Here is a 15,418-nt window from a genome sequence, read left to right on the forward strand (position 1 = left end):
TTTTTCTGTTGCACATGTGAATAAAACAGAAGTGAATAAACGTGCATCATTAGGCTACACAACATATTTGATTTAGTAATGCATGTAACAAATTATGAATTAATTTGTTAAAACAAACAGCGAAGAGTGAGTCATTAGTTGACTCTCATATGTAACCAGCGTTGAGTGTAATGCATTACTAAGTAATTAATAACTGTAATTAAATTACTTTTTCATTAAAAAAGTAAAGTAAGGGATTACTCTTAATTTTTCAGTAATTTAATTACAGTTACTTCTGATGTAATTGTGTTATACAATTATGTGTTATAATTATAAATACTTTATAAACTATAGAACAATTCTATGTAAAACAATAGTGAATTTAAAATTGAAATTTAATGTCTAATGTTAAAATGTATGTTTTCTAATTTAACGCTGCCCCCTTAAATTCTTTGTCCAGTTCATGAACAATTTATTTGATTTTATATGATTTATTTGAAAGAATCAAAAGAAGAATTTCATGTCTATCCTTGTATTTTTCATTTGGTCGAGGTTGATAAAAAAGTAATTAGTAATAAGTAATGCAATTACTTTTCAGAAAGAGTAATTGGTACAGTAAGCTAATTACACTGTTGAAGATGTAATTAGTAGTTAGTAATTAATTACTTTTTAGAGTAACTAATCCAACACTGAATATAACAAATTAATATTTGTAAAAATAAAATACAGAAGTTAAAATAATTTTACAAAATCAGTGCTTCCCATCATCTTTCATATTGAACGCCCCTTCCAAAGTCCCAATTTGGAAACTCGTGTATCATCTAGAATTCAGAGTTTCCCACTCATACAATACAAGCTATTTTCACAGTGTAAAAATGTACAACATGCATTAAATGGTTGCTCATATACATAAATGAATATGACAGAAACGGCAAACACTTACAATTAGCTGTATTTTGAAAACATTTATAAAATCTGTCATTTACAACAGAAACCGTACTTTCAGCCATGTTGAAAGTTGACGTCACCACCCAACTCAGAAAATCAAAATGATCTCGGCATTTCCCAGTTGAAATTACAACTTGAGGGTTTCTATAGCAACACTAATAACACCAAAATGGCTTTGTTGTTGATAACAGTAAAATGTTTATCACTTCATTAATTCACCTTTTGATAAATGTTTAAGAACAAAAAGGCATGAATGGCATAATAAAACAACATATTAAATAGAAATATGTTCACTACCTATAACTGGTGAGGCTGCTGCCATATTGGTTCTTTTCACATGGCGTCATGACTGTCAAGTCGGAGCTTTCATTGAATTCCGAGTTTACAACTTATAATTATGAGCTCTATGGAGACGTGAACACTTTGAACACAAGTCGGAATCTCGTAATTACGCTAATTCCGATATGATGTAAACGCACCATAAGCAAGTAGTATTTGACTGGTCATGTGATCCTAACATGGCTGCCCCCATAAGGGGACCCTTTCCATGTAGAATGAAACAGCTTTTATAAGGATACTGATTTGACTGGAGTCTTCATCTTATGCTAGTGCTCATGATTTTATACATATGTTTCAAAATTACAGTTTGTTTCTTTTGGAGTGAAACTCTTTTAATGAGTAAAAAATTACTGAGTGCACCTTTAATATTCTTGGAAAGATATTTGTTAATATTTTGTCAGAGGAACATCCAAAAACACTATCAATTACAATACAGCCCATTGAACAGAGTGTATGTCTATCCCTTTTAGCCTCGTTGTCATTCCCGTTAAAACTCAAATATGGCGCTGCTGTAAATAAGGTCTATTCGTTTTTAAACCAGTGGTCCATCTCTGCTATACTATCTCTGTTTGAACATCCCCCAGACACTTCGCTCCCATGTCTTTTGTCCTTTGCCAGTCGCTGTAGACAGGGCCGTCATAAACGCCATCGCATCAGACACCGGACGTTTGCATTGCTGAAGGTCGTGAACTACGCGGTAAATATCGAGGATTTTACTCGTTTCTAAATGTGTTTTAAAAACATAAATATGTATCGTCTTACTTTTCGTTTAGATATGCTTTATCCACTTCAGACTGCAAGTTTGATCTATTAGCTAAACCGATAACATTGAGACTTTAACTGCACAGATGTGCTCAGAAAAGCATTTCTGGTGTTCATAAAATGATATGTGTTAAAAATTATGTGACAAACATATTTGACAGGTTAAAGAGCTTGGGTCATTGACTTAAAGTCAGTAAGACATCCATTTGTGATGCCCACAGTAGCACGTAGCAGTTCTAAACGGTCGTCTAACATGTTATTAGAAGTACTAGGTTATCAAAATTGTTCAATGTGAAAAATGTATCATTGATTTCTCCTTCCAGGATGGCAATGTCACTCCCAAAGCCAGCAATGAGAGGCCTCCTGGCCAAGCGTTTGAGGTTTCATTTGCCCATTGCATTCGGTCTTTCCCTGCTTGCTGCAGCCGCCTTCAAGGTCAGTTGTATTTTATTGTTAAATATAATGTTAACAATATAAGTCAGCCTAAACTGTGTCGTGTGCCAATGTGCACCATCTTGCACCCTCATGGTCTTCAGTACTGTTTTATTGGAGCAAAAAGCAAACCCAGAATTGGTTTTAGTGTGCACCCTTAGTGTTGGGTACTTCATCTCATGCTTGTGCTGAGGTATTTCATCAAATTATGAATTATATACACACATATATACACAGAAATCAGCCAAGACCTCAGAAAAAACATTGTGGACCTCCACTAGTCTGGTTCATCCTTGGGAGCAATTTCCAAACACCTGAAGGTACCACGTTCATCTGTACAAACAATAGTACACAAGTATAAACACCATGGGACCACGCAGCCATCATACTGCGCAGGGAGGAGACTCATTCTGTCTCCTAGAGATGAACGTAGTTTGGTTAGAAAAGTGCAAATCAATCCCAGAACAACAGCAAAGGTCCTTGTGAAGATGCTGGAGGAAACAGGTAGACAAGTATCTATATCCACAGTAAAACGAGTCCTATATCGACGTCCTGAAAGGCTGCTCAGCCAGGAAGAAGCCACTGCTCCAAAACTGCCATAAAAAAGCCAGACTACAGTTTGCAAGTGCACATGGGGACAAAGATCTTACTTTCTGGAGAACTGTCCTCTGGTCTAGTGAAACAAAAATTGAATTGTTTGGCCATAATGACCATCGTTATGTTTAGAGGAAAAAGGGGGAGGCTTGCAAGCCGAAGAACACCATCCCAACCGTGAAGCATGGGGGTGGCAGCATCATGTTGTAGGGGTGCTTTGCTGCAGGAGGGACTAGTGCACTTCTCAAAATAGATGGCATCAAGAGGAAGGACAATGTGTGAATATATTGAAGCAACATCTCAAGACATTAGTCTGGAAGTTAAAGCTCAATCGCAAATGGGTCTTCCAAATGGACAATGACCCCAAGCATACCTCCAAAGCTGTGGCAAAATGGTTTAAAGACAACAAATTCAAGGTATTGGAGTGGCCATCACAAAGGCCTGACCTGAGACAGGGAATGTTTTCTATGATTAAATGTCAGGAATTGTGAAAAACTGAGTTTAAATGTATTTAGCTAAGGTGTATGTAAACTTCTGACTTCTGTGTGTATATGTGTGTGTGGGTGTGGGTATACTGTTAATATATTGTTAATGTTTGGTCACCATAATCTTGAATATTTGGTTGCATCCTTGTCTTTCATTACCCACTGGATCACACATGTATGTTTTGCAAGCTACCGTGGACAGTATTTTTATTTATTTTTAATACGAATTTTGAGAAATTGTCTGTCTTTCTGCAGTTCACTGTAACAGAGCCCCGGAAACGGGCCTATGCTGACTTCTACAAACAGTACGATGCCATGAAGGAGTTCAATGCCATGAGGGAAGCTGGTGTCTTTGAAAGTGTTAGACCCTCAGGAGAATAAAGTGATATGTGAAAGGCCCTATAAATGTAAGCTCTTAATGCACTATGCCACTTCTTTAACATTAAATGACCCTGAAACAAAGGCCCTATTTACACCTGTATATTCTTTAGCTGGATTGCATTAAAGGAATAGTTCACCCAAAAATTAAAACTGCAGTAGTGTATGACTTCTTTCTTCTGCAGAACGCAATGCAAGTGAATGATGATCAGACATTTGTAGCTCCAAAAATCACATAAATGCAGCATAAAAGTAATCCATATTACTCCAGTGTTTAAATCCATGTCTTCAGAAGCGATATAATAGGTGTGGGTGAGAAACAGATCAAAATTAAAATCCTTCTTTTTACTTTATATCTCCACCTTCACGTTTACATCTGAAAGTCTAAATCTCCACTTTAACTTTCACTTTCAGATGTAAAAGTGAAGGTGGGGATTTAAAGCAAAAAAGGATTTTAAATTTTGATCTGTTTCCCACCCACACTTATTGAAAGAAAGTCATACACATCTGGGATTACTCACGCGTTAATTACTTTGCATTTGCATTTACCCCTTCTTTGAATGTGATCAGAATCTGTCCTTGACCACCTCCGAATGTGGTTTTAGTGATCCGATCACAATGTGTCTTGGGTGCATTTACACCTGTCATTTAATGTGGTCAAGTGCTACCTGATAGCGACTGAATATGCATGTTAATGCAAGGTTTAAATGGAGCCAAATTGTCAGTATTTATGACCCAGACAAAGCTTAATTCTGAGTTTAATCGTAAATGGAAAAACCTTTTCAACTGCTGCTAGGCTTTGTTCAGCCAATTATGTTTTACCATGTTCTCCTTTTCTTTAACAGATTTTGTTTCCCCCCTGCATTCCTGGTCTACAACTGTGTCTTTATAAGATTACCGGATATGAACATTGATGTCTGATGTTCTCATGAATATTCAAATAAACTATTGACAGCTTCAATCACAATATAGTGTCTTTTTTTGTCTGTACGTGAAATGTTGAAACCCTGAAGCCCTTGACTAAGAAAACCCTTATTTAAACTCTGAATTAAACCCTGTTGATGCTCATTGACCCCACCCATGGGCTTGACTTTACTTTGCTTAAATGAATTCACATTTACAATATAGTGTGCTGTTCAAAATTGTTCATAATGTTGACAAATTATACATCTTAAATACTAACAAATTTCAGCATTGTGAATGTCTAGATCCAAAAAGTTTTTGAACTTCAGTTTTATAGTAGCTGAGAACTTTCCAGGCATTTATGGACCACCTAAAGATCATCCAATTAATGTTAAGTTATGGTTTCACATTGTCATTTAGCTGGTTTTTGGCATCCTGTGTAACTTGAAATGCACTACTTGTTGAGGTGTTTCATCAACAAGATGCTCTCTGCTTCCAGGATCATCAAAGTTTGCAGTAGCAGCCATAACACTCAGAGGACAAACAGATTTTATTGCATACAGAGTACATTTCAGAGTGGTGATTGTTCTTGTGTCTCTGTATTTACATTTGCCTTTAAAGGGATAGTTCACCCAAACATGAAAATTCTCATCATTTACTCACCCTCATGCCATCCCGGATGTGTATGACTTTCTTCTGCAGAACACAATCGAAGATTTTTAGAAAAGCATCTCTGCTTTGTAGGTCCATACAATGCAAGTGAATGGTGACCAGAACGTTGAAGCACATAAAGGCAGCATAAAAGTAATCCATACGACTCCAGTTGTTAAATCCATGTCTACAGAAGCTATATTATAGGTGTGGGTGAGAAACAGATCAATATTAAGTCCTTTTTTACTGTCAATTCTACTCCCTGCCCAGTAGGTGGTGTTATGCATAAGAACTCAGGAGAGAAAGTGGGAGATGAATAGTAAAAAGGACTTAAATATTGATCTGTTTCTCACCCAGATGATCACATTCACTTTCATTGTGAGGACAAACAGATCTGAGACATTCTTCTAAAAAAATTCATTTCTGTTCTGCAGAAGAAAGAAAGTCATACACATCTGGGATGACATGAGGGTGAGTAAATGATGAGAGGATTCTATTTTTTTATCATTATTAATATTATTATTATTATTATTACTGGACATTGCAATACCATGTTTTTGGATATGTATCATGGAAATAACATGGTTTTCTTTGAAAGATATGTCAATTCCATGGTATAAAATGACCAAATACCATCACTGTATTTTCTGGTACACATGGATACTTTATATATATATATAGGAAATTATTACGAGCTCGAGAGGTCTTTTAACTTGACATGCATTTTCTAGAGATTATGTAGCAGATATGGGCCACTTCTATTAAATTGAATGGGAGAAATTGGAACGCCCAACCAAGAAGCTCTAGCGCCCAACGGTCAACGGATGTAGAAAGGAAGTCCCGCCTTACAGGTCAAAAAGCCAATCACCTTTTAGATACACACATCGCCTGTCAATCACCCGAGAATGCGCATTAGCAAAATAAGCCGGTAAAATTACGTTTTTCAGCGTAATTTGAGGTAAAGAAGCACAATTTATGATACCAGTGTTATTTGGTTTTACTGATGATTTGAAATATGTCGTTTAGACATAAGCTTTGGCAAACAGATTTTGAGATTGCGGTGTTCCTTGATTCAAGTAGATAGGTGCTGCACTGTCATGACTGGAAATGCTCTACCGGTAGCGTTCCAAACATGGCCTGACTTGCTAGAAACACTTTGGCATCTTCCCAGTTACCGGAAGTGCTTATTTACGGACCAACATGTTTAGCTTAACGCAAGCGTTATCACGGACAATTCCAATCTGATTTGTAAAGGTACTAATGTTGCGCAAATTAAACTGATTTCATTTCGCTGGAACGATTCATTGTGTTCGCTGGGTAAGTTGTTTACTTGTAGTTCTGGTTTGTGTTGTTATTATTAGCTCGCTACTTTGAATTCCCTCCACGCATGTTGTCGGAAGGCCTTTGTGCCAGAGACCCCAAAATAATGAGCAGAATGTTTTATTTAATGTGGTGTGGAAGATTTAGTCTAGTTGGAATACAAACAAACTAGCCAACAACATCTCTTCACTTATGTAACACTCTGTAGGAACGTACACGTCACGTTTGTTGAGAAAGTAGTTGGCACCCACAAATTTGACAGCACATTGTAAAGCAGTTAAACGTTTGCCCCTTTTGAGGTAACCAAACTTATGCACTTTATTGTATTATATAATTGGTACATGTTAGACTGAAAGTTGGTGATTAGAGCTAACAGTATTATTTTTTTTTATTGTGTTGCCTTAAATTTGTTGTAGGTATAAATATGTAATTTTGTGGGGAAATATGGGAATAATAAATTATACATATATAACTTTACAAAAAGTACTCTGGCTGTAAATATACAGCAATAACATGGCACTGAATTATTATTAAACTTTCGTACCAAGGTATTTATATTGTAATCCAGGAAATCTCTGAGGATACAATTTACGGTAATTACCACGGGAAAAAAACAAACAAACAAACATAATATTGCAATGGTAGCATTCATGCCCTAAACCTGGAATCATCACCGTGCTCTTTTGTTAATGTTAATTGCAAACAACAAGATTAACATGTTATGTTAATACTAGTTTTCACAGAATGATTAGTTCTTGCAAGGCATCAAAGTAATAGTGTTTAAGTTAAAGGCCTGTGAAAATGAAATGCTGCATCAGACCTGCCTTGCCATTTTATGATGTACAGCTGTCATGATGAAAGGCTGTCATACTTTAATAAAAAACATAAGTAGGGCTGATGATTTAAAGCATTAATTTAGTGCAGTTAATTATATAACAAATAACGTGTTAACAAATTAACATAATCATGTCCCCTGACACACACACATATATATATATATATATATATATATAGATAGATATACATATATACACTCACACACTGGTGGCCAAAAGTTTGTAATAATGTACAGATTTTGCTCTTATGGAAAGAAATTGGTACTTTTATTCACCAAAGTGGCATTCAACTGATCACAATGTATAGTCAGGACATTAATAACATGAAAAATTACTATTACAATTTGAAAAAATGTTAAACTACTTCAAAGAGTTCTCATCAAAAAATGCAGCAATGACAGCTTTGCAGATCCTTGTTATTCTAGCTGTCAGTTTGTCCAGATACTCAGGTGACATTTCACCCCACACTTCCTGTAGCACTTGTCATAGATTTGGCTGTCTTGTCGGGCACTTCTCACGCACCTTACAGTCCAGCTGATCCCACAAAAGCTCAATGGGGTTAAGATCCATAACACTCTTTTCCAATTATCTGTTGTCCAATGTCTGTTTCTTTGCCCACTCTAACCTTTTCTTTTTGATTTTCTGTTTCAAAAGTGGCTTTTTCTTTGCAATTCTTCCCATAAGGCCTGCACCCCTGAGTCTTCTCTTTACTGTTGTATATGAAACTGGTGTTGAGCGGGTAGAATTCAATGAAGCTGTCAGCTGAGCACATGTGAGGCGTCTATTTCTCAAACTAGAGACTCTGATGTACTTATCCTCTTGTTTAGTTGTACATCTGGCCTTCCACATCTCTTTCTGTCCTTGTTAGAGCCAGTTGTCCTTTGTGTTTGAAGACTGTAGTGTACACCTTTGTATGAAATCTTCAGTTTTTTGGCAATTTCAAGCATTATATAGCCGTCATTCCTCAAAAACAATGATTGACTGATGAGTTTCTAGAGAAAGCTTTTTTTGCCATTTTTGACCTAATATTGACCTTAAGACATGCCAGTCTATTGCATACTGTGGCAACTCAAAAACAAACACAAAGACAATATTAAGCTTAATTTAACGAACCAAATAGCTTTCAACTGTGTTTGATGTAATGGCAAGTGATTTTCTAGTACCAAATTAGCAATTTAGCATGATTACTCAAGGATAAGGTGTTGGAGTGATGGCTGCTGGAAATGGGGCCTGTCTAGATTTGATCATAAATGACCTTTTTCAAATAGTGATGATGCTGTTTTTTTACATCAGTAATTTTCTGACTATACTTTGTGATCAGTTGAATGCCACTTTGGTGAATTAAAGTACCAATTTCCTTCCGAAACAGCAAAATCTGTACATTATTCCAACCTTTTGGCCGCAGGTGTGTGTGTGTGTGTATATGTATATATATATATATATATATATATATATATATATATATATATATATTTCCAATATATTTTTAATTTAGGGTACACGTAATATATTCCATATAATAAGCCTTATTTTACCCACAATTTCACCAGTAACCCCTTTTACCAAACTATTGTATTTGCTTTGAATAACTGGTGTTATAAAAAAATCTAATTTGTATCTCGCAGGCATATTTACAATATTATTCAATTAATTAATCTGCACATTGTCAATGAAAATTTTAGCCCAAATATACATTTTTCGAAAATCAAATATATATATAATACAATATATAAGAAATAATACATCAATTGTATCTGTATCATGTTCACAGGTGCCTTGGTGGAGCTGCAAACCACATCAGTCAAACATCTAAACTCTTCTCTCTTCCTTAAACATACAACTTTCGACACTTTTAAAGACCTCTGTCTCTCTGGCACCCACATGAGCGCAGTGTTCTATTCCCGCTGGGCCGAGCGCCATGCCTGACCGGGATAGCACCTACCTGGCAGGTGGCGGTGGTGGAGGTAGTGGGACTGGGGTGGGCACTGGGGTTGGGGAGGAGGGCAGTTCAGGGTCAGGTTTGGGTGGAGGGGTAGGAGAAGGTCGAGGGACCGTGGGGGGCAGTTCAACAGGTTGTGGAGGGGGTAACGGGGGTCCCGGGGCGATGGGAGGCGGCGGGGCATTAGGAAACGGGAATAGCTGCGGTGGTTTTGGCTCCGGTTTGGGACTCGATGGCGTTTGCCGGGACTTTTTGCGGAACGTGTGCAAGCGTGGCAAACGTTGCCGTTTCCGCCATCCGGACTTCAATGAGGTTCCTGATTTGGGAGTGCAGAAGAATGAATTCATCTTCTGTCACGACCACCAAAACAAAGAGTGCGTGCGCACCAATTGCCGATTTGTTCACGGATCTAAAGAGGACGAGGACTATTATAAGAAAACTGGCGAGTTGCCCTTGCGACTAAGGGGGAAGGTGGCTGCCGGAATGGGACTGTCCCCTACCGATCTTCCCTTGAGCCGTGGTGAAGTCCCCATTTGCAGAGACTACCTGAAAGGCGAATGCCAGAGGGGCAACAAGTGCAAGTTCCGTCACGTGCGGAAAGACTACGAGTACGAGGCTTCGTCGAGGGTCGGGGTTGGATGTATGATGGGCGTTACAGGTGGGGTTAGTGGGATGGTAAACACAGGTGGAGGAGGGGCAGTTGGCGTTGGTGTTGCCTGTGGTGGGATGTCTGGACTTGTTGGGGGTGGTGTAGGTAATTACATGGGGATGGGATGTCCCAACATGGGCGGATGCAGAGAACAAGGACTATCGGGTGGAGGGGGAGGCGGGGGTTCGATGAGTGGCTGCATGTCAATAGGCACTGCCAGTCATCGACGTTACGACAGAGGCCCATGCTCAGTTTATGACCCCCTTTTTGAAAATGGCTTGTTTGAAGCAGGGCCAGTGGAAGCTCCTGTTGACTACACAGCCCTCCAGCTGAAGAGACGGCGATTAGAAGGGTTGAGATTGGCTGATGGGGCTGGAGGAGGACATTATGACCTGGGGGTTCAGGCCACCCTGCCAACCCGACCACTAGAATACCGTTTACTAGAAGAGGAGAATGCCTTATTGAGGAAAAGAGTGGAGGAGCTTAAGAAACAGGTAAGGAAGTGATGTAGGATTGCTTAGAAGTGAATGAGTATTTAAAGGTATAGTTCACACTAAAATTAAAATTCAGTCATTAACTCAGCCACATGTTGTATTGCATAATGTCCTTTAGTGTACTACTTCATAAGTCAGGCTGTTGAGCTCAAAATGATACTATAAAAGTAGTGCGGACGACTGTGTTCTTGTATTCTATAGATTATTTTGATGATACTTTTATGGTGCTTTTATTGTTGTGTTTGGAGCATTCACTGAATGAAAATGTTGTGTTTCACAGATGCAGGGCTGTACGCTTACTTTTTTAGGTGTAAGCACAATAAATAATAGCATTATTTCATTATTTACTTCACGGCACGCTGCTCTGGAGTACTCGATTCTGATTGGCCAATGGCGAAATCTAGCGGTCTGATATTTCTCAGTAACAACCGCACATCCATGTATTAGACCACTCATCCAGGTATTGCGAGCCATCTTTACTACTACTCGGATCACTGTGCGATCTCTACAAGTAAGCTAATACAATTATTTCAAATCAAATCAATGTTTCGTATGCATTTATTTATTTGGCAAATAGTCTTGTAATAGGCTGGATAATGAGCAGGCAGACGGTTATTTGTACAGAATAAACACCAACGATTTTAGCTGTTCAAAGATTTTCTTCTCACATAATTTCAATGCAAGTCTGTATTTTACGTCCATGTATTAATTTATTTGGTTAGTAGCCATGTAATAAGCGGGATATTATACAGTCCAGAGGACAAGCTTAACAGCAGTGCTTTTTGCTTAGAAACACTGCATTCAACATGTTTCTGAGATTCAGAGAAACACTATAGTGTGATGCATACGTTTAATAGGTTATTCAGATTATTTTTTGATGGATATAGGTTTTTAATTTGTCTATTAATAGGGCTTCGCTTTGCGTCGGGTTCCTGATTACCTTGTCAAGTTTTAATTTGCAATCAGTTTTTCATGTGCCGATTAATTAATCAAGTTAATTGCAATTAATTGAATATGAATATGTACTGAGAAAAGCCCCAAATATATATAATATAAAATTAATATTATAATATATATAATTCAAATACATAAAATCATGTATGGCTGTCAATCGATTAAATGTTTAATCGAATTAATAACATGACACACTGGAAACACTGACATTGTGACGTAGGTCGTCATGAAAAGAGTCCCTCCTCTTGAAAGCTGAACACAAGTGGTATTGCAGATATTAGAGCATCTTTGAAACCATGCGTTTTGTGAAAAGTGCTATCCACCTTATTTCCTGAACACGGAAGTGTTCCCCGATTCGTTTTCAATTTCCGGTCTCCAGCGTTTTCGCTCGCATCGGCGTACACTCACCGGCCACTTTATTAGGTACACCTGTACATCTGCTTATTCATGCGATTTATCTAATCAGCCAATCGTTTGGCATCAGTGTAATGTATAAAATCATGCAGATACAAGTCAGGAGCTTCAGTTAATGTTCACACCAACCATCAGAATGGGGAAAAATGTGATCTCAGTGATTTGGAGCGTGGCATGATTGTTGGTGCCAGATGGGCTGGTTTAAGTATTTCTGTAACTGCTGATCTCCTGGGATTTTCACGCACAACAGTCTCTAGAATTTACTCAGAATGGTGCCAAAAACAAAAGACATCCAAAGAGCGGCAGTTCTGTGGGCGAAAACTGCTTGTTAATGACAGAGGTAAGAGGAGAATGGCCAGACTGGTCCAAGCTGACAGGAAGGTGACAGTAACCCAAATAAACACGCTTTACAACAGTGCGATGCAGAAAAGCATTTCTGAATGTACAACATGTTGAACATTGAGGCGAATGGGCTATAGCAGCAGAAGACTCCTCCGGGTACCACTACTGTCAGCTGAGAACAGGAAACTGAGGCTGCTCACCAAAACTGGACAGTAGACGATTGGAAAAACATCACCTGGTCTGACAAATCTGGATCTCTGCTGAGGTACGCAAATGGTTGGCCCACCACAGCCTCATTTTTCTGTTTTTGGCTGACAGAAGTGGAACCCTGCTTGGTCTTCTGCTGTTGTAGCCCATCTGCCTCGAGGTTCGACATGTTGTGCCTTCTGAGATGCTATTCTACTGTAGCCTTTCTGTCAGTTCGAACCAGTCTGGCCATTCTCCGTTGACCTGTCATCAGCAAGGCATTTTCTCCCACAGAACTGCCGCTCACTGGATTTTTTTTGTTTTTCACACCATTCTCTTTACACTCTAGAAACTGTTGTGCATGAAAATCCCAGGAGATCAGCAGTTACAGAAATACTCAAACCAGCCCGTCTGGCACCAACAATCATGCCACTGTCCAAATCACTGAGATCAAATTTATTCCCCATTCTGATGGTTGATGTGAACTAACTGAAGCTCCTGAACCATATGTACATGATTTTATATTTTACACTGTTGCCACATGATTGGCTGATTAAGATGCAACATGATTGCATAAATAAGTAGATGTACATGTGTTCCTAATAAAGTGGCCGGTGATTGTATATTCTTAGCGGGTAATGTGATGTTTAAAGTATTACATTTGTAAACATTTTTAAAAACATGTAGCTTTAACTTATGACACGCAACAGCTGCACAAGCCTGAAATGAATTTTTACTCCAAAGAACACTTAAATGGTTTTTCTCCATCTGAATCACTGTTTCGTAGTTTTTACATTATGTTTCGAGACCAGAAACACAAAACAGTCAATTAGAATCATCATTGTGCCGCCCAATGGTTGCTCAGGAAAAATGTGGATACAAATAAAAATGACTTGATTTGGTCACAGGAGACTCATTTGAGTGACCAGATGTAAACAGCGATGTCTCGCCAGACCACATTTGTTAAAATGGTGGAAATTTATTTTAGTATTTTAGAAGAGCTATTCAGTGGAGACCATCACAAACAAAACACATTTTCACTATTTGACATTTGCATACTAACATAAATCAGTATTTGGATGACAGATTTTATTTTAAATCTATGACATGTGACAACAGTGAGTACATCTTAAATGTTGAAACAAAATTACATGGTCAAAATTATTTTTAATTTCACATTTTTCACACATTTTCCCTCAAGGTTTCCAACCTGTTAGCCACCAATGAGGTCCTCTTGGAGCAGAATGCTCAGTTCAGAAGTCAAGCTAAAGTGATGACCCTGTCCTCCACCCCTGCACCGTCCGAGCAGAGTCTGGCACCCCCTGTTGGTTCCGTGAGCTCCTACAACCACGGCATCGCCCAGACGCACACCACTCTTAGCAGCGCCGGTCTGCAGCCCCGCCCCGTCACCCAACAAGATTTGGTGGCCCCATCAGGCGCGCCAACCGCACCTCAAGCAAATGCAGCACCCCCCACCGCACCACCACCCCATCTGAATCCTGACCCCATCTCAGCTGCACTGGCTCAGACTATTGCCCAGGGAATGGCACCACCTGTTTCCATGGCCCCTGTAGCAGTTTCAGTAGCGCCAGTTGCCGTGTCAATGGCACAGCCGTTGGCGGGCATCACAATGAGTCATGCCACAACGCCAATGGTGACGTACCCCATCGCCAGTCAAAGTATGAGGATCACGACTTTGCCTCATTAACATGGGCTGATCTCTTAAAGGGATAGTTCACCCAAAAATTAAAATTTGTGCCGTTTCAAACTTGAATGACTTGTATGTCTTCCATGAAAAGTAAATGATGACAGAATCATTTTACCCCTTTAAGTGATGTGCTTGCCCTCAATATACACATAATAACTCCCTGTTTATGTGTTACAAAATCAGGAAACTTCGCTAATGCCCTTTTGTATTAGCAGTGTCCCACTGGTAAATTTCTCAGGTTAAGGGACTATTTTGAATGAACTTTGAGATTTCTGTAGAAAAAATACAGAGATTCACTTGAAAATTTACAGAACATGATTCAGTTTTTTCTCGCCATGCTTTAGTGGACGATTGCCTTTAACCGAGAGCCAAAGTGTGCCACAAAGACTCCTTTTAGGTTGGCACCAAAAATGCCTGCTTTCCAGGCTTCGGACATGGACATTTATTAACACCAACTCATGTAAACTCATTTGTGAAAGATGCTGTAAATATTCAAAAGCTAATCTCTACAGAAGGATTGTGAATTGACTTGTTAGCTGTGAGTTTAAGTTTTACTCCTTACTAATCATTTGTTTAGTGAATGTTTTCCTGTGAACTGAATATAAGTCTTTTGCACAAAATGAATGAAAAAGAAAGCCCGACACCTTTAAGCACCATTATTAGTTCTTGTCATGTTTAATATAAAAAAAAGTAAAAAGGTGAGCATAATTTGTTTTATGTAGTTCCTATGGAAACTAAACACATTGTTCAGTGAGAATATTGATTGTGGTTGCTTCAGGTCAGGTGAGTACCTTTCTCAAGTGTTTCTCAAATTATTTTGCATAATACCAAACTTCTGTTAATATTTCATTTGTAGTCTCTTTCATTAAATACATACTATACATAATAACCCTCATGTTCTGTTGACATTGACTTCCAGGTTGTTTTGGGATCCCTGAAACATTTAAGTGACATGAAATTTTGAAATGAACCTATTTTTTCCCCCTTCAAATTTTTACGCTTTTTTACTCCACCCAAATTAAAACCACGTAGACAAATATTTGTGAAGCTTTAGCCTGCTGTTGTGCCACAGAGTAGGTATGCACTTTTTTTTTTTTTTTCAGAA

At 38.4% G+C, this 15,418-nt stretch overlaps 2 protein-coding genes across 2 annotated transcripts; both read left to right on the plus strand.

Annotated features, from left to right (window-relative positions):
• Positions 1 to 1,805: 1,805 nt before the first annotated feature.
• LOC127449497 (cytochrome c oxidase subunit 6C-1-like) lies at positions 1,806 to 4,884 on the plus strand. The gene is made up of 4 exons (XM_051712972.1): positions 1,806 to 1,963; positions 2,352 to 2,463; positions 3,795 to 3,946; positions 4,763 to 4,884. The coding sequence occupies exons 2-3, from the start codon at positions 2,353 to 2,355 to the stop codon at positions 3,918 to 3,920; spliced, it is 237 nt and encodes a 78-aa protein (XP_051568932.1). The 5' UTR covers positions 1,806 to 1,963; position 2,352; the 3' UTR covers positions 3,921 to 3,946; positions 4,763 to 4,884.
• Positions 4,885 to 6,459: 1,575 nt separating this feature from the next.
• LOC127449481 (zinc finger CCCH domain-containing protein 10-like) lies at positions 6,460 to 14,383 on the plus strand. Its single transcript, XM_051712945.1, has 3 exons — positions 6,460 to 6,788; positions 9,399 to 10,709; positions 13,807 to 14,383. Exons 2-3 carry the CDS (start codon positions 9,546 to 9,548, stop codon positions 14,311 to 14,313), a joined length of 1,671 nt encoding a protein of 556 aa, XP_051568905.1. The 5' UTR covers positions 6,460 to 6,788; positions 9,399 to 9,545; the 3' UTR covers positions 14,314 to 14,383.
• The last annotated feature ends 1,035 nt before the right edge of the window (positions 14,384 to 15,418 follow it).

Source organism: Myxocyprinus asiaticus, chromosome 12 (assembly GCF_019703515.2).
Source record: "Myxocyprinus asiaticus isolate MX2 ecotype Aquarium Trade chromosome 12, UBuf_Myxa_2, whole genome shotgun sequence".
Taxonomy (NCBI): Eukaryota; Metazoa; Chordata; class Actinopteri; order Cypriniformes; family Catostomidae; genus Myxocyprinus; species Myxocyprinus asiaticus.

Excerpts from the sequence above, each read along its gene's own strand:
- LOC127449497 (XM_051712972.1), top strand. The coding sequence starts at position 2,353 with ATGGCAATGTCACTCCCAAAGCCAGCAATGAGAGGCCTCCTGGCCAAG. Across the intron at positions 2,464-3,794 it reads TTGCTGCAGCCGCCTTCAAG|TTCACTGTAACAGAGCCCCG; the intron begins GTCAGTTGTATT and ends GTCTTTCTGCAG.
- LOC127449481 (XM_051712945.1), top strand. The coding sequence starts at position 9,546 with ATGCCTGACCGGGATAGCACCTACCTGGCAGGTGGCGGTGGTGGAGGT. Across the intron at positions 10,710-13,806 it reads TGGAGGAGCTTAAGAAACAG|GTTTCCAACCTGTTAGCCAC; the intron begins GTAAGGAAGTGA and ends TTTTCCCTCAAG.